This window comes from Oncorhynchus mykiss, chromosome 25 (genome assembly GCF_013265735.2).
Source record: "Oncorhynchus mykiss isolate Arlee chromosome 25, USDA_OmykA_1.1, whole genome shotgun sequence".
NCBI lineage: Eukaryota > Metazoa > Chordata > Actinopteri > Salmoniformes > Salmonidae > Oncorhynchus > Oncorhynchus mykiss.
Window position 1 is genome coordinate 8,284,436 of NC_048589.1, and position 26,556 is coordinate 8,310,991.

The following is a 26,556-nucleotide window of genomic DNA, read 5'->3' on the forward strand; positions in this document are numbered from 1 at the left end:
TCACTGGGTCCCTGAATAGGCCTGGTCTTGCCGGACTCTCTGTGCTTTGCTGAACAGACGCTCTTTTGGGACTTCTGGTCGAAACAGCCGCACCACACCTTTTCGTTCTTTACTCTTTCCCTCACAAAACAGCTGATTCTTTCCACGTCATTGGCACTTTTATATTTGAGAATACAGGAGCCACATACTGCTTTTGAAAACCCATCACTCAGCGTGACAGGTCCTGCTTTCTTTTCTAAAGCCAGTGTGTAGTCCGATCGCAATGAAGACGATTTACCTTCCAAAAGGTTGTTTCTTCCTGTTACAATTGTTCTGTTCACCACAAACACGGCATACATGAACATATTTTGATGGGGTTTTAAACCGCCGATTTCACCGCAATCCTCACACACTGTTGCACCTGACACTAATCTCGCCCAAACAAGGCATCAATGATTTACACCGGGTTCCCGCCCCTTTTATAAGTGATTTTGTGCGATGGACTTTCCCAGGCTTCCCTTTTTTGTAACCTGGGGCTCCTGACTAGCTAACCATGAGCTAGTTGCTAGCTAGATAACAGCTAGTGTAAATGTAAAACTTGCTCAAGACAGTTCACAGAATTGTCAAATAGAAAATGTTGCTAACAGATAGTTAACAGATCCAGAGATTCTTACCTTCGCCTCAATTTGGCAGTATCATCCAGATAATGGCCCTGGTGAGTGATGTGAAGCTTGAGACAGGTATTTGTAGTTCTGTATGATAGCCACATTAGCATTTCATTTGGGGGGACATTACACCTGGGTAAGCCTACACAAAACACTACCCCATCTGAAGTGTTTCTAAAATCCCCTATGGGAAAAATAAATGGTGGAAAAAACAATTGGAACCATTTCCATATTATGACTCTGTGGTTCATTATAGCAGTTCCAACAATCTTTGATCATTCTTTAAAACACTCACCCAACAATATAATGTGACTGGACATCAGTAAAACCAACCAACAAAAATGATGCACTGTCTTGAGTCATTTTGTCATAAACCCACTGCTCTGAAACCACTTTCTTTCATTACTTACCTGAGGCACTGTCTGATCATCATTATGGACGTAGTAGTAGATGCCATGTGAAGGGTATCAGGGAATCAGGGCTCAAACGGTCTAGCTGAATAAATACATCAATTACAAATTATTAGTCAGTTCTTATGCCTTCAATAAGGGTCCGGGTTATGGCGGTTTAACTCAATGTGTGTGTGTGTCAAAACCACCAGTCAAATGTAATGACATCAAATGGGCTCTTCACATAGTTGCTTCATAATACTGAATGTAAATAACATCCTGCAAACAAGTTTTACAAAGGCAAACAGTTATTTTATTTAACACTTTGTGGAAGACATGTAAATATTACAGATACTAGTGTTGAAACATTTAAATAAACAAAAAATATAATCCCATAGGGATATATAAAAACTGTTTTTCCTTAAAATTCTTCATTTAGCAAAAACAATTAGTACTAGAAGCCTCATAAATACAAACATGTTCTAAAGTCTGTTCCCTATAGATTACCTGGTTCTTATATGACTAACATACATTACCCAAACTTAAAATCAATCATAATAAGTAGAAAATACTCCTTCAATTGTTTAATGGTGAAAACAGTTTACCATTTGATATCTGAACAATATTAACATATATGTTTGCAGCATGTTACTTTTCTAATCCTGAGTTAAAAGAGTAAAAAATAAAAACGTCAGGCTGTGAGCTATCCATCAACTATGAAGCCACTTTTTTTATTAAAACCATGGGTCGCATATCTTGAAGTTGCTTTAGCAAAAGCTCAGCACCATTGGAAAAGGTTTTGTCCATTACTATCTTCACATTGTTCACCGATTGAAGACTGAGAGGATTTCTGAAGTCTACAAGGTTTTGACAGGCTTCAATAAATATATCAGGTGTTTCGCATATAATGTTGGCCGTCTTCTGCTGAAAGGTACGCTGCTGTTTTAATGGCAACTCTGTTCTTGAACCTCCACTCATTTTTCTTTTGGGAGTGTGGGTCGATGGTGAAGTTTCCAGGAACTTTAACAAAGTGTCCAGTGCAACACCATCCTCTGTTTCTTCCTCTTGAGAAGCAGTGAAGCCCTGGTCTAAAGTGTCTGTCAACCGGTAAACTTTATCTGCTGGACGATTTCTCAGAGTCAATCTTCTGTCCGGACAAGCTAATGCTCGCCGCGACGATTTGAGGGGACGCCCCCTTTTTTTGACCTCCGAAGTAGAAGACTGGGATTCAGAACTAGCATCAGTTGACAGTTTAGCCTCTGCTTGAATGATCCCATCCAACGCTTCTTGCCTCTGACAGGTGGTCTTTGAAATCTCAGGTTCACTCTCATTAGGGTCCGTCTCCTCAGCGGAGGCGTCTGTTGACATACCCTCGGATTTGTTTGCATCTTTGAATCTTGAGCGTGGGTACTTTTTGCAGAAAATGAACTGGCTTCTCTGATCCTCTATATATCTCTCAGTGAGTCCATGTGTGGTGTAATGTCTGAATATGTTCCGTTCAGCCCTCTCAACAGCATCACAGCCTTTTATCATGCATGGGTATTGCAAAGAGAAGTTTTTTGTGCACATGGCAGATGCTTCATCCATAGATTTCAGAGAGGGTTTTCCAAAGCTAGTCCAGTGGTCAGGTGATTTGTCATCTTTCTTTTTAGTGTTTTTTTTCTTCACTTTGAATTTGTTTTCAATGTTCTCTTTACCATTGTTGGGAATGACGCCTGTTCTCTGTTGCTGTGTTCTGGGAATATAAATTAAATTATGCTTTTTCATCTCATGACGAAGGAGGTTTGACTTTGTAGTGTAGACCCGGTCACAGCCATCATACTCGCACTTGAAAGTCTGATCCACACTGCCTCTCTCAGAGATGTTTATTTCCTTGTGAAAGTTTTTTATGTGGTCAATGTATTTCTCCACAGAGGTGAAGGAGAGTGTACATTCTGACCGGTCACACTGGAATGTCCCTACCTTGATGCTTGACATCATAACAGTGGCTTTATCTCGAGTGAATTTATGAAGCAAGAGGTAATGCTGCACTAAGGTTGTGATCCCCGGGAATATTCTTGAACAGTCTTTCACTTGACATCTGATTTCATTATTCTGGACTTCAGCAGCTTGTTGACCAGGGATGTCAGTATCAAGGTCTCCTGAAGGCAGGGGGAGGGATGACTGATGCATAGCCCTACAGTGAAGTATCAAATTTTGCTGGATCGTAAAAGCTGCAGCGCATCCTTCATGAACACAACGGTACGGCCTATATGGACTGAAAGAATTGTCAGCATCACACAGTTGAAGCCCCAACCTTTTCTGAACCTTTTCTTTCTTTTGGACATGAACCTCATCTTTAGATATTGTGTTTTTTGAACAACCTGCTTTTTCAGGTAAGGGTTTCACAGTCTGGCTGGATATTGCCTCTGTTGCATGGCTAAAAGATTTAGTGTTTGAACTTGCTTCTGGCTCTTTTAGAGTGTCACCTTGACCTAATTTCTGCTTCAACACTGGGGTGTGGTTCATTTGCATGGCTGTCGTCGATGGCTCATTCTTGGTGTATCCTGTCTTTGATGGTGATTCTAACTGGTAAAATGACTTGTCAAGGTCCTCCAGAGTATCTTGTGGTGATTGCAACCTCTCAACTGTTAACTGATGGAAGGAATCCTCTTGTACTACATCTCCTGCTGTAATGATCTCACAGGACTGTGCATGTCCCTCTTGATTTGTGCTTTGCATTGGACAGCCAATGTCAATATCAAGTGGCTCTTGTTTGATTAAAGTCGACACAACTGAAGATCCAGTTCCATTACTACTCTCTACCTCTGTTTTGATAGAAGAGTTGCTTGACTTTTTTTTGCGACTTCCAACCTTTAACTTGTTCATCTCTGCCTGCGTCAGGTGGTGAACCTTTTCATAGTGAATTCTTAGGCCTGTGGTTCTGGTAAATGTTTTAGGGCAAATGTGACAAGGATATGGAGAGAATTTGACTGGGGTTTTCTTGAGGTACTCAATCATCTCAATTGTGTAATCATGAACTCGAGCAAGGTGTCTGAACAACGCCTCTTTGGTCATGAACCCATATTCACAATTATCCATTTCACACTTGAACGGCTTGGGGCCATTGTCACGATTCTGGTCCTCCTTCATAATCATTTTTGTTGTCATGCTTTGATCACTATCTTTTTGCATGACATTATTGCTTGAGATTGCATTGCTTTGGCGGTCATTGTACTTTGAGGAACAATTTTCCTGCAAACTTTTCTCATGTGCAGCTTCAACTAAATCCAACATTTGTAAGGCATTTTGAATTTCTATAACCTTGTCATCTTGACATGCTGCAATGGAAGTTGTATTTGACCTTTTTTCAGAAAGACTATCATTCGACTTTCGCTCCTTCTGCGGACTACCAACATTATTTTTTGACTGTATCAATTCTATCCAAACTTCTGTTTTATTTGGGCAGGGTTTGGATTGTCCACCTGTCAAAACTGAAGGAAAGGTGTTTAATGAATGAGAATCCAGTGGTTTTGAGGTTTCCTTTTGTGCTAAATCAGAGGTATTTGGTGTGGAGAGATTACCAACAACTTCCTGTGGGAATTCAACATTTACCAAGTTGTTTGATGAATCATTGGTTTCAGGAACATTTGGGTCATTGAGAAAGTCGAGAAATGATGTAGGCAAATCGTCCGTTAAATCCATTTCATCTAATGGTTTGCACTGGGAGCGTTTTGAAAGATGACCTCCGAGAGATTTCGTGCTTGAGAATTCTCTAAAGCATCTTCGGCAGATAACTTTACCATCCTTTATAATAGCAGGCCATTTCGTTCTCTTGCTGAGTCTGCAGCGTTTTACTGTCTGTGTCTCATGAACAGCATTCTTGTCATCTGCAGGGATAGCTTCAGATTCTGCATGACATGTGTCATCATATGATACATCAGTTTGGATAGAAGCATGTGGACTAAGAAGCATGTCATCTACAGAGCTGTTCATCTGATTCTCATAATTGGGTGATGTAAAATGGGTTATGTTCTCAATGTTGTTCATCTCCACTGTGTTTCGTGGTGCTACTTGGCCATCATGACTCAATACATTGCTTGGAATGTCTGTTGATGGCCTTGATCTTGAATTAAGATTGGAAGATTCATCTGGGACATATGAAGCAAAGAAACCGCCAGCTGACAAATTGCTACCATTACTTTCTTGGGAAAACATACTGGAATTGTTTTTTCTCATTAGGGAAACATCAACACTATCTGCATTAACCCCCGAGTTAATTATCCCATAGTGTTGTCCTCCACTGTGCATGTGTCCTCCATTATCCAGCATAAGCGAGCTTGACACATATTCTGACATCTGATTCATCAAACTTGATTCTGATTTAATGGGATGGATGGCACTGCCATGCATATTTGCTGGTGTATGTTCTCTGCCTCTTTCTAATGGATAGCCAGTTGGATAAGATTCTGATTGCCAAGGAGTTACACTCTTATTGGGGTATTCATTCAGATGGAAGACATCTGCATAGCAATTGTTCAATGTAGATGTCCACACTTCACCCATCTCTGACTGCATTAGCCCAGTCTGATTTGGTGGGGCTTCCCAAGGGGGGCAAACAGCAGGTAAACTTGAACATGCCATCGGATATTCAAACTGTTGTAGTCCAGTATTTCTGCATTGTGATACTTGATGAAGTGGTGTTTGGTCCTTTGAAGTCCTGTTCACGGAAGGAACCTTTCTCGAAGTTATTTTGGCAACTTTCTTGTACTTCTTAGCCAGTTTCCAGTCTTCAAAAATGTCTGGATGGTTTTTCTTTACATGTCGGGAGAGACTTTTAGGGGTACTGTATTTGCGGTCACATGCTTCAAGTGGACAACTATGTGCGTCTTCATCTCTACCAGTTATTGCAGGAGTGCTTTCATATGGATGTAGCAAAAACGGGGGTTCACTCTTAATTTCTGGTAGAGGAAAGGCCTGTGGTAACACTTTCTGAACAGCTTGAGTTGGTTGGTTATCCAGGTCCTCTTTTGGATACCCTTTCAAGGGATTGGTTCCACAGTGATTTTTATCCTCACAATTGGCAATCATATCTTGGAGTGGGACATCAGGAGATAGTTTTGCATTCTCCAATCCGAGCTTAGTTTTGATGAGTGGAACATAACACTTCTGTAACTCCTTTCTAGGATTGGTAACAGAATTCAACATGCTCTCGACTGAATGTTTTATTTTCACTGTGCCGTTTGGGTTCTCAGGAACTGTTGATGTTGACGAACCTGATTTAACTACTCCTTCCTTCACGTAATCATGTGCAGTCTTCTGATCTAGAATGACAGAGGCAGAGCAGGTTTCCTCTTGCCTAGCGGAGCACTGGGTGGAAGGTTCCATTTTAGGTACAGGATGGTTCTCACTTGTGATGGGCACTTCATTTGTATCATGGTTCTGCTGATGCAAATTTAGCTGGGACTGTGAATAGAAAATCTTCCCACAATTAGCTATTTTGCAAGTGAATGTAAGGTAATGTTGTGCCTCATGATCATACAACAGGTAGGCCTCATTGAAAATCCTTCCACAATTAGGGAACATACAACCTGCCTTAAAGTCAGTGTGTTGTCTTTTATGCATGAGAAGTTCCGAATTGCAGTGAAAGCTGGCTGTGCAATTCAGCTGTATGCAATAATATGGCTTAGCACCACAGTGCATTTGCAAATGATCATTGAGATGTCTGGCATTAACAAACTGCCGACGACAATACTGACACACAACCTTCTGTCGTTGTATCTCCAAAAAACGTGTTGCTTCCTCGTCATTTTTGTGGGCTTTTACATGAGTTACAAGACTCCGAAAAAACTTGAATACCTTCTGACAGTATGTAACAGGGCAGACACAATCCTCTGTAAATTCAGCTTCATATCTAGTTTGTACAGGCTTTGGAGGACTGACCTTAGTTTGTACAGGATTTTGAGTATTGACTTTGACAGTTTCAGCACTGTTGTGATTTCCATCCAGAAAATTAGCATCATTTGGACTGACATTGGTCTCTGCCTCAAGATTAACGACAGCTCTATCTTTCAAATGATTCCAATGACTGCTGGTGGATTGCATTGGCTTGGGCAATTTCCTAGTTGCTTTCATTGCAGCAAGTCGCTCTTTGCAAGATTGCTTTACATGTGATGCTACATGTGGCTCAAGGATCTCCTTAGTGTTAAAGCTGTCAGCACAAATTGGACAGGTGTAGACCCCATCTTTAAAATGCTTCTGTGCATGACGGACTATCCTGTGGCCAAGGAACTCTTTATCACATAGAACACAATACTGCATATAGGCTCGCCAATTCCTAAATCTTGCCGAAACAAACCCTTTCTCCCTTAATTTCTTAGCTTCCCTATTTTTCTCTTTTTCATCTGCAATTTCATTCAATTCATTTGTTGTGTTCAAAATAAAATCCTCAAGGTCTTTGAACTCTGAACCTTTTTCTGCGGCATCATCCTCAAGTCCCTCATCAGTGTCATTGAGAGTGTCGATAGATGACACAATGGATGCCTCCTCACCCATCAATGCCAAACAATTGCGCTTCAAGGTTCTCCAGTCCCAAAATTCTGGATCAAAAGGCCACTGTGTCTTCAAGGCCAACAGTAACTCACAGCGTAGTGAGTTGGGTACTGGAAGATTCTCATCCTCACGCTTTTCATCAGATTCATTATAGAGTGATTCAACAGCATAATATGAGTTCACAGTAGGCTGATTGAGGAACTCTGTTAGTTGGCATGCCTGTTTCACCTCGAAATCAGTGGGCAAAAGGCAGGAAATAGTTTTGCAGATGGTGGTCCTGCTGTCTGTGTTGTCACTGGATGCCATTTGTAGAGCTCGAATGCACATTTCAATGCACACAGGCAGTCCCACTCCTCCAACCTGAGAAAATAATAAAGCCCAAGTCAGTCATGAGAATATAAATCGCTACAGGCTATATCCAGGCAGTAACGTATACAATTTTACAAAGAATTTCACCTCGGACTGGATAACCTTGATGAGGAAGAGGATATGACAGACGTTCCTTGATAGCAGGACCAACTTTCTGCATTGATCAAGAAATGAATCTCCTGAAGACTCTGACCGTATTAAAAGCTTACTCCAGAAGAGTGTGAGCTCCCTGGAAGAAGAAAAGTATATCATTATTGGTCTGCTACACATGAAGGGCTTTACAAGAGGTAGTTTGTCGTCAACACAACATCCGCTCTAAACTGTGAGAGCGAGTGGAAAATGAAAAGAGGGAAATACTCACCAGGCACAATACATATCTCCCTGGAGAAGCTGCCGCTTGAGGAAAGCAGAGCACAAACAAAGGGCTCCTTTTTCATCCCCATCCGATTCCAGGTTACAAATCATCTCCAATGCATCCTTACAGTCTACCTGGGTGATCTGGCACAGAGAAAACATATGATGGTAATTCATTGCCATCCACAGTTGATCATTTTACATTAGGGTCATCTTAGTTCATCATTATCAAACAGGAGTTGTTTAATTTCTTCAGCAAATCTCCATCCGTAATTAAAAGACAAGCATTTGGGTCAGCACCCTTATTTGAATGCACTTGCCTGGTAAACGACTTAATGTAAATGCTATTCACTCACCTCTTGCATGAGTTGTTCTTGTGTTTTTGTTACACACAGGCAAACAAAGTATGTCTGCTTGAAGTTCCCTTTTCCTTCGTACTCTGGATACTCCGAGCACACCTTCGCTAAGACAGCTGCTTTCTCTGCTCGATTCTGTTTGATAAGGTGCTTTATTCGCATATTAAGGAGTGTAGGACCTTCCATCTGCAGGAACTCATTAACTGGGGAGTAGAGAAAGAGAACACTATTACAGATAGCACTTCTGAGCCGTCACCACAACATTTAATCAGTCAACTCACATGTAGAAAGTTGCTATTAGGAAAAAAAACAGGTAGGCTAAAACTAACCTCTGTCAATTTCAGGTATCTCATTAGACAGAATGCTGCACAGAGTGGTGTTGTTCCACACACCAGGCGCCTGTGCCATAGCTGATAGCATGTGAAGCTGTGTGTTCCCATTTTCTTGCAAAAGGCCGTGCGCCAACTATAAATGAAAGGAAATAACTTCATAAAACTTTTCAGATATACCGACCAAACAACTTTCTAAACACAAGATTCTCTAATTATGTCAAATAGGGTTTGTGATATGTGCATGCATATTCCAATTCAGTTTCAAAGCGACACCATGTCACTTTTTCTAGAGAGAATTGGCAGTACAAAAAAATTAATAAATAAAAGTTCACTCCATACATTTCTGTTTTATGCAAAGTTGATAAAAAAAAAAGAGCAGCATTGAGACTAACCTTGATAGAGGACTGAAACTCCCCCCATAAGGCACCAGGGACATGCTCAGGCAGTCTGAGAAGGAGCTCCAGACAGCTCCTGCAAGTAAAACAGGGTCATTCAATGAGTTTGTTTAGGTTCATGCAAATGCTGCTAAAGTTGTGTGCAGATGACTAAAATGAAAGAAGCACTACACACTTCTGCCGCAGCTCTTATTATAAGGAAAGCCTCATTTATTTAGCTTGTGAAATGAGTGAGGCAGGATTACACGGAACCCAAACCGGCTGCGCGCGTGCGCAATCGTGCATAAATGTATTTTGTCCCCCCCACACCAAACACGATCATGACACACAGGTTAAAATATCAAAAACTCTGAACCAAAGACATTAATTTGGGGACAGATCGAAAAACTTTAAACATGTATGGCAATTTAGCTAGCTAGCTTGCACTTGCTAGCTAATTTGTCCTATTTAGCTAGCTTATTTGTCCTGGGATATATACATTGAGTTGTTATTTTACCTGAAATGCACATGGTCCTCTACTCCGACAATTAATCCACACATAAAATGGTCAACCAAATCGTTTCTAGTCATCTCTCCTCCTTCTCTGGACTTTATATTGCGATTGGCACCTTTCATAAATTCGGTGAATTACCGCCACCAACCTCATTTGTCTTTCAGTCACCCATGTGGGTATAACCAATGAGGAGATGGCACGTGGGTACCTGCTTCTATAAACCAATGAGGAGATGGGAGAGGCAGGACTTGCAGCGCAATCTGCGTCACAAATAGTGACTTCTATTTTAGCCCTTGGTAACGCAGACGCTCGTTGACTCGTGCGAGCAGTGTGGGTGCAATAATTGAATAATATAGATTTCTAAATGAATTTTGCGACGTTCGCATCGCTTCAGAGTATTAGGGCTGTGGCAGTCATGACATTTTGTCAGCCGGTGATTGTCAAGCAAATAACGGTTGGTCTCACGGTAATTGACCGTTAATTAACAAACAGATTTTGCATCTCCTGGCTTCCACGCATAGCCTACAAGCCATTGATGCGGACCTTTGGAACATGTACAATTTTTTAAAAGTCTAGTAATTCCATGTAATATAGCCTACACCATCACAATAAATCCATTTATTTAGACAGGTCTGAAGAAAATGTATTCTATTTCATTAGAACAGAATAGCATACTCTGAGTTGTCTGTATGTTAGGTCCCGATCTGGCTATGCCATATGGCTGTGGGCTACACTAGTTCATTTAGCAGACAAGATTTGCTTAGAATTCCATGGCATTATTTTATAGTATGAAGCATACAATTGAACATAGCTGAATAAAATAGAAAGGATATTTTCTCCAACTGATTTGAGGGAGTACGCACAAGACTATTCTGTGTTGAGCGGTTAATAAAGAAACAGGTACTCCGGTTTGCTTAATTTAGTTATGATACAAATGTTGGGCTATAGATGATTTGAAAAAAGTTGCATGAAAGGCATGAGCTCAGCTTTGTTTTTTTGCGCAAGCTGTACACACGTCATCAGTCTCTCATTCACAATTTGACAAGCACTTGAATTTTCCGGCTGCACCCCCTTTGTGTGGCAGTAATGTCCCTTTAAAAAAAAATCTGTGCCTTGTGGCCAGTGGCCGTTGTGCCCTTGGGCTGAACATAATAATTAAAATTCCCTTCTCCCGGCTGCATGCCCGAAGCACTCGGCACCTCTCGCTCTCCGTCACGTAAATGGGTCTTCTCACAGGCTACAAATAAAGACAGACATTTGGCTGCAACACTGCTGGGATCGAACCCGGGTCTGGAGTGACACCTACAGCACTGCAGTGCCTTAAACCACTGCGCCACTCGGGAGGCCCATAAAGGTGCAATTTTCACCATAAAAATATCTTCCCCAAACTTGACTCAAACTTAATTGTATGCCAATTAGGCTCCTACATCCATTGTAAAGCAGATAAATGTGCTTCAATTTAAGTTATTTGGCCACTTTACTTGTGATACAAACCTTATCAAAACATATAGGCCTATGGGCTAGGCTACAAAAGTTTTAAAAGCATGCGCTGTTTCTTGCCTTGAGCTGGGCATCATTCACAAGTGGTAATACATAATTCAGAAGTGGTAGGCTAATATTGTCACCCACCACACTATTATTGATTCAATCTTGTCTTTACATATACAAAATAATATATGGGTGAAATTTGTTTGGATTTAGAATGGACCATTATCATGCACCCGTCTCGAAACAGGGGCAGCGTAAAAAAATACATGACATTTATGAAATTAAATAGCGAATGGAGGGCGCTTTTCCCGTGGTTCATTTTCATACCAGCGAGGTAGGCTATACTCCTGTTTTAAAGAGAAGGAATGTGCTTAATATTAGGAAAGTTGAGAAATAAATATAGCAGGCCTAGCCTATAGAAAGGTAATGGGATCCTCTTTTTAATAGAGGCCATCAACTTCTCACACAATTGTGTAGCCTATAGAAATGTTGCACAACATGAGCTCAAGTGTTTGATTAGATTTTAGATTACATTTGCATTGATGTCAGAGTTAGAGGGACAAGAGTGCGGAGTACCAGGCAGTTAGCAAGTTTGGTACGCTACTAACGACCATCAGCAGCATCAGTTTGGAAAAGCCTAACTACCGTGACTAAACGGTCACCAGGAATTTGACTGCATCATGACTTATGACCGCCGGTGTGGCGGCAATACGGTCACCATAACAACCCTAGGCAGGATACAGTTGTATTGGTCAGTAGCACTAGCAGAAGTGGAATGCAAACAGTCATTCAACAACATAGGCCTAGCACCATCTGAAATAATGCATAGCTGGTTCCATGAAGCATCTATGCATATGAATCAGACCATCTCGAGTACTCACATTGCTAGGTTTTCAAGAACGAGTGGCACATTTTCACATTCGGAGGAGAGACAGGACGTGGCCTTCGCATAACTGAGTATGGCCACTGTGTATGCCTCCAGTAAAGGCAGTGGCTCCTCCTCAGTCTTCCATCGGCCTGCATGTTCCACAAGGATCTGTAAACAAATGACAACATGGCATGCTCTCAGTCAGGCATAAAATGTGGCAAGCTGATTAGTGCTCGCTATTAAATGTATTTGTATTTTTTCAACTTTCCAACTACTTGACAATTTTCATAGAAAATGACTAATGGACTAATTTCATTAAGTATTAGTCCTTCCAAGTAAATTAGGCTACACTCCATTAAAATAGCAAATTGAGAAAACCACAACTACCAAAACAATTGGGAAATAATCAGGGCCGGAATGACACCAGTATCACCATACTCGTTAAGTTGTTTCGTAAGCCACAATACAATTTATGAACGCAGCCCTCATCCAGGGTCACATTTAATTTATTTTCCAAGCTATAGCTCACAATATTTTACGTATAGCAGGTTTTTAAAGGACCAAAGAGTTTGGCCTGCTTGGTGTTTACATTTTTGCCATGGAAAACATACTGTGATACTGGCATCATCCCAGCCCTAGAAATAATAGTCTATACTCTAGCCCAGGGATGGGAAACTCCTGCCCTCAGGTCCCTGATTGGTATCACACTTCCCCCCCAGCCCCACAGCTAACACACCTGATTAAACAAATTACATTCTAAACTGAAATAGATAAACATCCACGCATGATGACCTAGTGCAAATGTGCCCACTCTAGTCTTGGCACATACGCTCTAGCCAACAGCTCACAGATACAGCGGGTAGGCTAGTCTACATGAGATTATGGATAAGAAGCAAGAATATTTTTATTTGTCAAACAGAGCCAATCATCATGTCACCTCAATATGTATTGGAAAGGAGCATCAAGTTCATCAGTGCACTTACACCATCCTGTGAAGTTCATAACTTATTTTATCTGTAGCCTAATAAAGTGCATGGTTTCACGAGTCGTAGTGGGAGGACCACACACACACACAATATTGCGTGACGCCAAGTTAACTTTTATATGATGGGTATTATTTCAATATTAGAGTTAAAACACTTTCCCACCGCTATTTCTCATAATTGAAATGACAAAAAGAATCTCACAACGTACAAATTTTTGGCATTTATACAATTGCATCGAAACAATTTCAATAACAGCTGTTGCGATGTTATTTTTTATGCGGTATGACTTTTACTCAAATAAAAACAAAGGTTACCAAAGGTATCACAAACCATGTTAATACAGTCAAACAATGCACTGCACAAAATTGGAACGTTACCTAAAACATTCTTGCTTGTAGATGTTGTAATAAAATTACATTTGAATTGAATCCGCACAGGTAACAGAGTAACCTTCCTAAATATCCACAGTAAAGTACTAAACCGCCTCTTCAAACTCTGTTACCGGCGTTGAGATTTCTATTATTTGGCACATGCTCAAACCCATGTAAAGACCTGCAAGACTTCGGTTAGCATGCGTGCATCGCGTACATGTACTTACATCTTGTGCGCTTGCCTCTGGCAATGAACAAACAAACCATGAGAGCCAGAGACCCTTGTTTTGAAGTTGGTTTAAAGCTGCCCTATAAAGAAATCTGTCATTTTCTGGTTGCTAAAATTGTATGTTTGACTAATTTCTGTTTGTGTGACAAAAACAAGCAAGTACAGCATAGAAAATCATTCTACCATTTATACCACTGAAATATATTTTATATAACCAAAAATATTGTATTTTAAGCTGTTTGAAGACTCAAAAATGAAACACTTCAGAACAGGAATCATAGAAATAGCGCCATAGAAAATACCTACTGCTTCTTAGACTTGCTTACAATGCAAATGACAGACATAGAAATGTATTTTCTATATGAATTTGGTCAGTGCGCCCAAAAAGTTATATATTGCAGCTTTATTAACACTTGTGGTTATTTTTTCTAAAATGTATATTAACAAAAGGACCAACTGAACCGACAACTGGTAGAGTAAATACATTTTATTCAACATTCTGGCTTGTAGTGGTTCAGAAGAAACTTTTAAAAAATATATGTTTTGCAGTGCATCGTTTCAGACTAAAAACCAACCAAGAAGGTATCACAGCCAGATATATTAGGCAAAGTCCTGTCAAGCAGCACCCCTTGGAAATTGTTGGCTAGTTCATTTTCCTTTAGGTCTTGAAATGTGTCAAGCCCAAACCCTGATACAGAAGTCCATTGAGACTCAGTCCTGGGATGCTCCATTCAACCGCAATTGGGAAAGTATGCATACCTCGACTTTTTCCACATTTTGTTACATTACAGTTCTCTTCTAAACTGGATACATGTATAAATTTTTTTTAAAAAAAGGTAAATCCTCAAACTACACACAATACCCCAAAATGAAAAGGCAAAAACAGGTTTGACAATTTTGGAAAAAATAAGTCAGAAAAAAACTTGTTCGCATACAGTACCAGTCAAATGTTTGGACATACCTACTCATTCAAGGGATTCTTTATTTGTATTATTGTCTACATTGTAGAATAATAGTGAAGACATCAAAACGATGAAATAACTAATAGAATCATGTAGTAAACAAAAAAAAGTAAACAAATCAAAATATATTTTCGAATCTTCATTTGTGCAATATACGACTGATTGTTGTCCTATGGACAGAGTCTCCCACCCCACCTAACGTTTTGCATTGTTGCCAAAAAGTTCAATTTTGGTTTCATCTGACCAGAGCACCTTCTTCCACGTTTGGTGTGTCTCCCAGGTGGCTTGTGGCAAACTTTAAACGACACTTTTTATGGATATCTTTAAGAAATGGCTTTCTTGCCACTCTTCCATAAAGGCCAGATTTGTGCAATATACGACTGATTGTTGTCCTATGGACAGAGTCTCCCACCTCAGCTGTAGATCTCTGCAGTTCATCCAGAGTGTTCATGGGCCTCTTGGCTGCATCTCTGATCAGTCTTCTCCTTGTATGAGCTGAAAGTTTAGAGGGAAGGCCAGGTCTTGGTAGATTTGCAGTGGTCTGATACTCCTTCCATTTCAATATTATCGCTTGCACAGTGCTCCTTGGGATGTTTAAAGCTTGGGAAATCTTTTTGTATCCAAATCCGGCTTTAAACTTCTTCACAACAGTATCTCGGACCTGCCTGGTGTGTTCCTTGTTCTTCATGATGCTCTCTGCGCTTTTAACGGACCTCTGAGACTATCACAGTGCAGGTGCATTTATACGGAGACTTGATTACACACAGGTGGATTGTATTTATCATCATTAGTCATTTAGGTCAACATTGGATCATTCAGAGATCCTCACTGAAATTCTGGAGAGAGTTTGCTGCACTGAAAGTAAAGGGGCTGAATAATTTTGCACGCCCAATTTTTGAGTTTTTGATTTGTTAAAAAAGTTTGAAATATCCAATAAATGTCGTTCCACTTCATGATTGTGTCCCACTTGTTGTTGATTCTTCACAAAAAAATACAGTTTTATATCTTTATGTTTGAAGCCTGAAATGTGGCAAAAGGTCGCAAAGTTCAAGGGGGCCGAATACTTTCGCAAGGCACTGTAACTCTGGGTCTTCCTTTCCTGTGGTGGTCCTCATGAGAGCCACATTCTAGCGCTTGATGATTTTGTGACTGAACTTGAAGAAACCTTAAAAGTTGTTGACATTTTTGGGAGTGACTGACCATCATGTCTTAAAGTAATGATGAACTGTCATTTCTCTTTGCTTATTTGAGCGATTTTATTGCCATAATATGGACTTGATCTTTTACCAAATAGGGCCATCTTCTATATACAGTAGGGCAAAAAAGTCATTAAATCAGCCACCAATTGTGCAAGTTCTCCAACTTAAAAAGACGAGGCCTGTAATTTATCATAGGTACACTTCAACTATGAAAGACAAAATGAGAAAAAAAATCCAGAAAATCACATTGTAGGATTTTTTATTAATTTATTTGCAAATTATGGTGGAAAATAAGTATTTGGTCACCTACAAACAAACAAGATTTCTGGCTCTCACAGACCTGTAACTTCTTTAAGAGGCTCCTCTGTCCTCCACTTGTTACCTGTATTAATGGCACCTGTTTGAACTTGTTATCAGTATAAAAGACACCTGTCCACAACCTCATTCAATCACACTCTAAACTCCACTATGCCAAGACCAAAGAGCTGTCAAAGGACACCAGAAACAAAATTGTAGACCTGCACCAGGCTGGGAAGACTGAATCTGCAATAGGTAAGCAGCTTGGTTTGAAGAAATCAACTGTGGGAGCAATTATTAGGAAATGGAAGACATACAAGACCACTGATAATCTCCCTCGATCTGGGGCTCCACGCAAGATCTCACCCCGTGGGGTCAAAATGATCACAAGAACGGTGAGCAAAAATCCCAGAACCACACGGAGGGACTTAGTGAATGACGTGCAGAGAGCTGGGACCAAAGTAACAAAGCCTACCATCAGTAACACACTACGCCGCCAGGGACTCAAATCCTGCAGTGCCAGACGTGTCCCCCTGCTTAAGCCAGTACATGTCCAGGCCCGTCTGAAGTTTGCTAGAGAGCATTTGGATGATCCAGAAGAAGATTGGGAGAATGTCATATGTTCAGATGAAACCAAAATTGAAGGAGGACAAAGAATGCTGAGTTGCATCCAAAGAACACCATACCTACTGTGAAGCATGGGGGTGGAAACATCATGCTTTGGGGCTGTTTTTCTGCAAAGAGACCAGGACGACTGATCCGTGTAAAGGAAAGAATGAATGGGGCCATGTATCGTGAGATTGAGTGAAAACCTCCTTCCATCAGCAAGGGCATTGAAGATGAAACGTGGCTGGGTCTTTCAGCATGACAATGATCCCAAACACACCGCCCGGGCAACGAATGAGTGGCTTCGTAAGAAGCATTTCAAGGTCCTGGAGTGGCCTAGCCAGTCTCCAGATCTCAACCCCATAGAAAATCTTTGAAGGGAGTTGAAAGTCCGTGTTGCCCAGCAACAGCACCCAAAACAACACTGCTCTAGAGGAGATCTGCATGGAGGAATGGGCCAAAATACCAGCAACAGTGTGTGAAAACCTTGTGAAGACTTGCGGAAAATGTTTGACCTCTGTCATTGCCAACAAAGGGTACATAACAAAGTATTGAGATAAACTTTTGTTATTGACCAAATACTTATTTGCCACCATAATTTGCAAATAAATTCATTACAAATCCTACAATGTGATTTTCTGCATTTTTGTTTCTCATTTTGTCTGTCATAGTTGAAGTGTACCTATGATGAAAATTACAGGCCTCTCATCTTAAGTGGGAGAACTTGCACAATTGATGGCTGACTAAATACTTTTTTGCCCCACTGTACCACCCCTACCTTGTCACAACAACTGATTGGTTCAAACGGATTAACAAGGAAAGAAATTCCACAAATTAACCTTCAAGGAACACCTGTTAATTTAAATGCATTCCAGGGGACTACCCCATGAAGCTGGTTGAGAGAATGCCAAGAGTGTGCAAAGCTGTCATCAAGGCAAAGGGTGGCTTCTTTGAAGAACCTTTGTTTAACACTTTTTGGTTTCTACATGATTCCATGTGTGTTTCATAATTTTTATGTATTCACTATTATTATAGAATGTAGAAATAGTACAAATAAAGAAAAACCCTGGAATGAATAGGTGTCCAAACTTTTGACTGGTACTGTAAGAATTCAGACAATTTGCTATGAGACTCAATATTGATACTCAGGTGAATCTTGTTTCCATTATTCATATTTGAGATGTTTCAACAACTTGATTGGACTTGAACTTGATTATTCAATTGATTGGACATGATTTGGAAAGGTACACCCGACTATACATATATAAAAAAAAAAGAAGGTCCCACAGTTGACAGTGCATGGTTAGAGCAAAAACCAAGCCATGAAGCCGAAGAAATTGTACGTGGAATCCGAGACAGGATTGTCACCGACAGCTCTCCAGAGTTCCTCTGTTGAGATGGGAGAACCATCCAAAAGGGCAACCAGCACCAATCAGGTATTTATGGTAGAGTGCCAAGACAGAAGGCACTCAGAAAAATGCATGACAGTTTGCCAAAGGGCACCTAAAGGACTGTCAGACCATGAGAAACAAGATTCTCTGGTCTGATGAAACCTTTGGCCTGAATGCCAAGCATCACATCTGGAGGAAATCTGGCACCATCCCTATGGTGAAGCATGGTTTTCAGCGGCAGGGACTGGGAGACTACTTACTCAGGCTCGAGGGAAAGATGAAGAGGAAAATACAGTGAGATCCTTGATGAAGTCCTGAGTGCTCTGGAGCAGGTACCCAGACTGGGGCAAAGGTTCACCTTCCAACAGGACAATGACCAAAAGCACACAGCCAGGACAACACAGGCGTTGCTTCAGGACAAGTCTCTGAATGTCCTTGGGTTCATGTCCGGGTTCTGACAGGGCCACTCGATCAAACATCTCTGGAGAGACCTGAAGATCGCTGTGCAGCGACGCTCCCCATCCAACCTGACAGAGCTTGAGAGGATCTGCAGAGAAGAATGGAGGAGAAACTCCCCAAATACTGGTGTGCCAAGCTTGTAGCATCATACTTGAGGCTGTAATTGCTGCCAAAGGTGCTTCAACAAAGTACTGAGTAAAGGGACTGAATACTTATGTAAATGTGATATTTCAGGAGGGGGGGGGGGGATATATACAATTTGCAAAGATTCATAAAAACCTGTGTTTTGTCATTATGGGGTATTGTGTGTAGATTGATTAGGAAAATTATTTAATCAATTTTCGATAAAGGCTGTAACGTAACAAAACGTGGAAAAAGAGGTCTGAATACTTTCCGAATGCACCGTATAAATCCTAGTGCAGTCTCCTGTAGGCATATTTGTCATTCACTAATGTAAAGAATAGGGATGCACAATATATCGGTGAAAGTATAGGAAAATCGTCCGATATTAAACAAAAAAGCCAACATCTGTATCGGCCCGATGTCTAGTTTAACGGCGATGTGCAAAACTGATGTCAAAGCTGACGTGCGTACCTAAATAACGTACATGACACAATGACGGCATGTAAAATTCTGCGCTACATGTGCAAAACAGCATTCCTAACCTAGCCCACAATGTCTGCTGTGTGAATCGAGCAGGTAACAAGTCGGCTGGCAATTGAAAGAGTAAGAAAATTTCAGAGAGACAGCAAAGGTGAAATTCATTAACGGCAAGATAGCGTAATTCGTTGCCCTTGACAATCAACTGTTCTGTCGTGGGTGATGTTGGCTTTCTGATTGAGCACCGGTATACACTACCAAGTGCGCTATTTTTCACATGTTGCCCTACCGGAGTTACACAGTAATAGCACTGCTATAAGCTTCACGACATACCATGGAATGCCATTTGGGTCTTCGCGTGTCAAAAGATATGTCAAATAACACTATTTATCAAGTCAAATAACAGTTCTATTATAGAATGTTGTGTGTTAGGAATTTACACGTGCAAGCCAAGCGCCACTACTACTATCAGTAGCACTGTCAAAGCTGTACAACAACAAAAAAGTCTGCAAACGAGCAAACACCGGCAACGAACGATGTCTTTAAAATACTGCGTTGGTAATGAAGCATTATTTGTTTGACCGCAACTTCTGGGGTAGCTAGCTTTAGCTTGGTACCTAGCTAGCACCAATACCACCAACCTGAAAACAATGACCAGTAGAAACTGCAGTCATTTTCATTATTCTTAGCAATGATTTAGGAATTATTTTGAGTAAGTTTTAGCTAGGTAGCCACTTGTTCGCCTATTGAAATTGAACTTCAGTTCTTGAAAATGAACAGCTAGTCAGTTACTTAAGCCTATTGCTCTAAACTAACGTTAGAAACAGCCAGCTAGCTTCATCTGGCTAGTGAGTCGAGGCCGGTCTGGATTATGTGTTGTGAAGCTAGCCACAATAACGATTAGGCACAATAGTGGAATTTAAGGGTTGGCTTCAAAATAAAAGTAACTCTTTGAAAGTGATGCAGAAGGTTACAATTGGTGGAATCATGCCATATTTAGACTAGATAATGTTAAACAAGGTTGGCATGTGAAGCAATCTAATTATCAGTCTACTCGGTGACACTCACAGAACACAACTGTTAAGAGTTTACGCAAATATTAGCGTTGTAGCTCTTATTGCAGGACTGTGACAGTGTGAAATCACCTCCCCAGTCAGCCTATTGTGTGTATTGACATTCATATTGCACTGTACAGCTTTACCTAAGGATTGGGGATCAATGAAATGGGGTATCAGTCTACTCAATACCCAATATATTTTTTCCCCAACATCCTCCTCAGAGTTATCAGACTCCAAAACATCCACGCAGTATTGTTTTTCCTGGGGAATAGTGTTCAATACACATAGGTTGACAATAAATGTGGCTAAATTCATTAAGAGCTACGACGCTAATGTTCTCTGGGTGTCACGGAGTAGACTGATACCCCGTCATTGATCCACAATCCATAGGTACGGCTGTACAGTGAAATAAGTAAGCCCCCAATGCAATTCTAAAGTATAATACATCCAGTGTGATTTCAGATATAAAATCAACAAAAGATAATTTGACATAACATTCCAACCTCGTTCAGCATCATCTATTCAAGTATGGCATAAATCTACTATTTGTATTAATTTGCATCACTGTCAATTACATACTTTTATTTTGAAGGCTACCTGAAAAATCCACTATTGTGGCTAATCCTTATTGTGGCTAGCTTCACATAGATGGGTCCGACCACCATTAATCAAATAAGAACCGTCTTATAAATTAGGGTTATTTTTGATGACACCTAGCTATATAGTTAGCTAACTGTAGCTACTGAAACAGATTGTCGTTTTTGCTATGTTTCTGGGGAAGAACATTGTTTGCATCCACAAGCTAGCTAGCTTTTTTTTTTTAAATTATGACCAGCACTGTAGGTGCGCAAGATAACTTTACCAACTTTAGCATCATAGCATACGTATCGATGAATCGTTGTGACATATGAAATACGAGTGATAGTGTAATCAATGTGTAATAACTACAGAAAATTATGAACGTAAAATTATGTGACATGCAGTCATATTCATGTCCTGAATGGTCAAATAGTGTTATTTTACACATCAAATAATGACGCAAACAGCATTCCATAGTATGAGAAATCCTGGGTGAGAATGAAACGACTGAACAACGAAAAAGCACAGCAAGAAGTGAAAGAAATAGGTTTTGATTGTGTTTTATTGGTAATGGGGACATCGTTAAATGACAAAATAACATTTTGGTCAGTGTGGTGTGTGAAACCTTTAACTTGGCAAGTCAGTTAAGAACAAATTCTTATTTACAATGACGGCCTACCCCGGCCAAATTCGGACAACGCTGGGCCAATTGTGCGCCGCACTATGGGACTCCCAATCACGGCCGGATGTGACACAGCCTGGATTCGAACCAGGGACTGTAGTGACACCTCTTGCACGGAGATACAGTGCCTTAGACCGCTGCGTCCATATGTGTGTTAACTATTTAACTGTACTAGAATGCTTAAAAGGCCACTAAAATGTTAAATATCAGTTATCAGGATAGTTTTTTGGCAAGGAAAATATTGGATATCGTTATCGGCCAAAAATGTCATATCGGTGCATCACTAGTAAAGAACACTTTGTTGGACTGCGAACATTCACCTCCTCATATATGTGGTCTAATAAAAAAAATGAAAGATGAACCAGTGCCTTCAGAAAGTTATTTGTACTTATTCCACATTTTGTTTTACAGCCTGAATGCAAAATGTATTAAATATATTTATCTCACCCATCTACACACAATATACCCCATAATGACAAAGTGAAAACATGTTTTTTGAAATGTTTGCAAATTTATTGACAATGAAATACAGCAATAGCTTATTTACATAAGTATTCACCCCATGAGTAGGGCTGGGCGGTAAACTGTTTTTTACAATATACCGGTATTGATGCACAGACCGGTTTGAGTTTTTACTTTACCTTCTACAACAGTATTTGAATGTTTGGTTTGTTAAATGGGATATGCCGTGTGTCCATTTTTATAGTTTACTTCGCTACTTGAGTCATCTCTCTCCGCTCTTGCTCTCCATGCTGGTTTCCACACAGATCTAACCCCGCCCGCCGCCTGTCACTCAAGGAGCGCATTTGTTGTTCCTCGAAAACTTGCGTTCAGTCTGCATGGTCAACGCAGCACATGCAACAATGTTGACGACAATGAAGCCGTTTTCACTTTGCTTCTTAATATAAATCCACTAGCGTTCTACAATTACACTTAATTTGTGTTTCTTACATCTGCAAACAGCTAGTTTGTCTTTTATTAGCAAGTTAGGCCTAAATCTTCTTTGCTGCTAATGCTAAGTTAGCTGGCTAGCTAGCTAATAAATGTACTGAGTAAGAGAACCTAATTAGCTATACAGCCTGATTATACCAGTGATGATATAGACCTAAATCTGCATGTGTGCAACAGTATCTTTTAAATCAAAGAGGAATACGTGAAGCATGAATAAGTAAGCTACATGAAGTAGCTAATTGAAAAAAATCAATGTAGCCAAAGATTATAGGGTCCCCTTGGAAACACTTGTCAACACTTTGGTTCCTACCCTTTCACAATAACTCCTCTCTGGCATCGTCATGTCAAACACTATTCAAAGTGCCCACAATTATATTCCAGCTATAAAAGGAGAACAATCATTATATTTCCATCATTCCAACAGCTCACCCAAGTGTTTCTCTAATTCACAAGTCAAATCACAATTGCAACATTTGGTTAAAAATAAGGCCTAGGTTGTTGGCCCATATCGTGCAACCCTACATGGCAGTGTTAAAATGATCTCAAATTAGTGCAGGAAATGCAGAAATGTATTTGGTTGAAGTTGAATTGAACTGTATAAAGTTGAGAGTTGAGAAAGACACATTCTAAAGGATTTCAATGGATGTTGCCACCCACTACCCATGAAGCAAATGTATAACTTTTATTATTCAAAAACATAAAATAACATGATTTGATATTTTGCCCATATCACCCAGCCCTACCTCTGAGTCAATACTTTGTAGAAGCTCTTTAGGCATCGATTGCAGCTGAGAGTCTTTCTGGGTAAGTCTAAGAGTTTCCACACCTTGATTGTGCAACATTTGCCCATTATTCTTTTCAAAATTCTGCAAGCTCTGTCAAATTTGTTGTTGATCATTCCTAGGCAACCAGGTCTTGCCATAGATTGAAGTCGAAACTAACTTGGCCACTCAGGAACATTCACTGTATTCTTGGGAAGAACTCATGTAGATTTGGCCTTGTGTTTTAAACTATTGTCCTGCTGAAAGGTGAATTCATCTCCCAGTGTAGAGTGGAAAGCAGACTGAAAAAGGTTTTCGTCTAGGATTTTGCCTGTGCTTAGCTCCATCACGTTTCTTTTTTATCCTGAAAAACTCACCAGTCTACCAATTACAAACATACTCATAACATTATGCAGCTACCTCTCGGCTTGAAAATATGGAGAGTGGTACTCAGTAATGTGTTCTATTGGATGTTTTTTTGCAGTATTACTTGAATGGTTTCCTTCCTCTTCAGCAACAGAGTTACGAAGGACGCCTGTATCTTTGTAGTGACTGGGTGTATTGATCAGTGGTGTAAAGTACTTAAGTAGTACTTTAAAGTATTTTTACTGATGTAGTTTTTAGGGTATTTGACAACTTTTACTTAACTACATTCCTAAAAAAAGAATGTACTTTTCACTCCACCACCCAAAAGGACTACATTTTGAGTACTTAGCACGACAGAAAAAATGTCTCATTCACACACTTATCAAGAGAACATCCCAGTCATCTCTACTGTCTCTGATCTGGTGGGCTCACTAAACACATGCTTAGTTTGTAAATTATGTCTGAGTGTTGGAGCGTGCCCCTGGTTATGCGTAAATTAAACAAAACAAGAAAACGGTACCGTCTGGTTTGCTTTTAAGTATCAAAAGTCAAAAATAATTTAAGTGTATTTTAGAGTCAATGTCTATTAAGGTATCTTTACTCTTACTCAAGTATGACAATTGAGTATTTTTTCCACCACTGGTATTGATAAACCATCCAAAGTGTAATGAATAACATGCTCAAAGGGATATTCAATGTCTCTTGTTTTTTTAACCCATCTACCAATAGATGCCCTTCTTTACGAGGCATTGGAAAACCTCCATGGTATTTGTGGTTGAATCTGCTCGACCGAGGGACCTTACAGATAATTGTATGTGTGGGGTACAGAGATGAGGTAGTCATTCAAAAATCATGTTAAATACTATTAATGCAGAGTGAGTCCATGCAACTTATGTGACTTGTTAATCATATTCTTACTCCTGAACTTAAGCTTGCCATAACAAAAAGGGGGTTGAATACTTATTGACAAGACATTTAAGCTTTTCATTCATTTGTAAAAATATATATATATATATATAAAAACATAATTCCACTTAAACATTGTCGGGTATTGTGGTCCAGTGACTAAAACATCTAATCCATTTTAAAATCAGGCTGTAACATAATAAAATGTGCAACGTCAAGGGGTTTGAATACTTTCTGAAGACACTATAGCTACACAAGCATTATACAGGAGGCTGCTTGGACTTCTATAAGCCCGGCTCCTGATTGGAGCCTATAGTGTGGGCCAAATGGAATTCATGCAGTAGCCTACAATAGGCTAAACCACACGGAGTAGTTCATAGGCTACCCATGCAGGACAACATTCAAAGTTGAGAGTGAGACTAACTTGAATGCTACAAGCACTGACATTCTTCTCCCTGCCTGTCATCCCTTCCCCCAGTCGAAGCCTAATCTCTGCTCAATGAGTAAGGGTCTTCTAAGAAGGACAGTCCTAAATAGACTACAACTCAGGCTATTGCTAAACGTAGCCTAACATACCATGATATGATATTTCATTGCATTTCCAACATATGAAAATAAATAAAAATGTAATTCTCAGCACATTATAATAAACACACACAAATCTTGAGGTGACCAGGTATTTAGAGGTTGCAGAGAAAACCCTGTATTTTAGTAAGTTAGCCTTGTAACCATCTAGCCAATCTTGTGTGTATTCTTATTACAGTCAGTGTCAGATAAAACACTATTGTCGTTTTATATCCAAATGGAGCCTGATATGAGACTGAAGTTCATTCATAATCCCTAATATGACCAATGAATTAATCACTTCGCACAGATGGGGCTTCAAACAAGGCCCACCAGGTTTGCCACATTACACAAAAAAAACAGACTATATATCAAGCACAAAACCGAATAAACCTACCCAAACAGGCTGATGAGTTAATATTGTTTTTCTAACAATTAAAACTATGCATACGTAGTTAACCTATGCTGTGCATGAAAATCAATACCATTAGGTTGACCAGGCCCTATACAATACTTTTGCAGGCACACTCAATATTGATCCACTAACACAATGGACGAAAGGGAAAACGTTCTGTTGCCATAATTTAAGGTAAAATATGCACGTTTACATGGATGAATGATGTTTCGTCTCGTGCAAAACCTAAAACACTAACAGCTAGAGCAAGTCTGCACAAAACGCTAACTAGCTCTTCCCAGCATTAAGGAGCCTTAACTAGCTAGCTAGCCAGCCAGCATTCAACTAGCAACTCGCTAACTAGCTTGGGAAAATTAGTGATGCTCGGGTATAATTCGAAAGTAAGGGAATGAACTAAATATCGGAAAACACGTATGATGTATATAGTTCACTAACTACTATCGTTGGAAGTTAAAACGGGGAGTAATTGTGTTTTTTTATGTTCTGATGTGGCTAGCGCGAGCTAGCTACATTGTTGTACCTAACGTACACGCGCATCATCAGGCTGGAAGCTGGATGGAAGACTGCAAACCACTAGGATGGGTAGTCGGAAGGGAAAAAATGCTGACCTGGCAGAATTCCTGGCAGAAACGCAAAGAGGCCTCAGACAGTGATTCCGAGCTTTCTTTTAGCGTTGTGGTCAATTCCTGGAACCGTTCTCGGAGCCCTTCGATAGCTTTCCTTGTGTCATATTCCTTCTCTGTCTCTCCCCCCGCCATCTTCACAACAATCACGACCGCGTACGCACAGATGTTACGCTGCCAGGCTTGCACACGCACGGACAGGGGGAGGGGAGAGACGACGATAAAAGCGCTACATCGGTGTCACCGGCATAAGCGTGCATGACCTTATATAAAAATAAGATAAAGCAAAAATACATAATACATTACTTATTAATTGAAAGATTCAAATAAGA

The 26,556-nt window shown here is 40.2% G+C and overlaps 1 protein-coding gene across 1 annotated transcript; it reads right to left on the reverse strand.

Moving 5' to 3' along the window:
- Window positions 1–1,323: 1,323 nt before the first annotated feature.
- LOC110505304 (zinc finger protein 292) lies at window positions 1,324–26,440 on the reverse strand. The gene is made up of 8 exons (XM_021584450.2): window positions 26,210–26,440; window positions 12,233–12,387; window positions 9,368–9,446; window positions 8,973–9,108; window positions 8,644–8,846; window positions 8,295–8,431; window positions 8,021–8,162; window positions 1,324–7,924 (listed from the first exon to the last, which is right to left on the reverse strand). The coding sequence occupies exons 1-8, from the start codon at window positions 26,357–26,359 to the stop codon at window positions 1,748–1,750; spliced, it is 7,179 nt and encodes a 2,392-aa protein (XP_021440125.2). The 5' UTR covers window positions 26,360–26,440; the 3' UTR covers window positions 1,324–1,747.
- Window positions 26,441–26,556: the final 116 nt, after the last annotated feature.

Coding starts and splice junctions, on each gene's coding strand:
- LOC110505304 (XM_021584450.2), bottom strand. CDS start 26,359: ATGGCGGGGGGAGAGACAGAGAAGGAATATGACACAAGGAAAGCTATC. Junction 12,388..26,209: donor TCTGCCAGGAATTCTGCCAG/GTCAGCATTTTT, acceptor ATTTGTTTACAG/ATCCTTGTGGAACATGCAGG. Junction 8,163..8,294: donor GGAGATATGTATTGTGCCTG/GTGAGTATTTCC, acceptor TTCTTCTTCCAG/GGAGCTCACACTCTTCTGGA.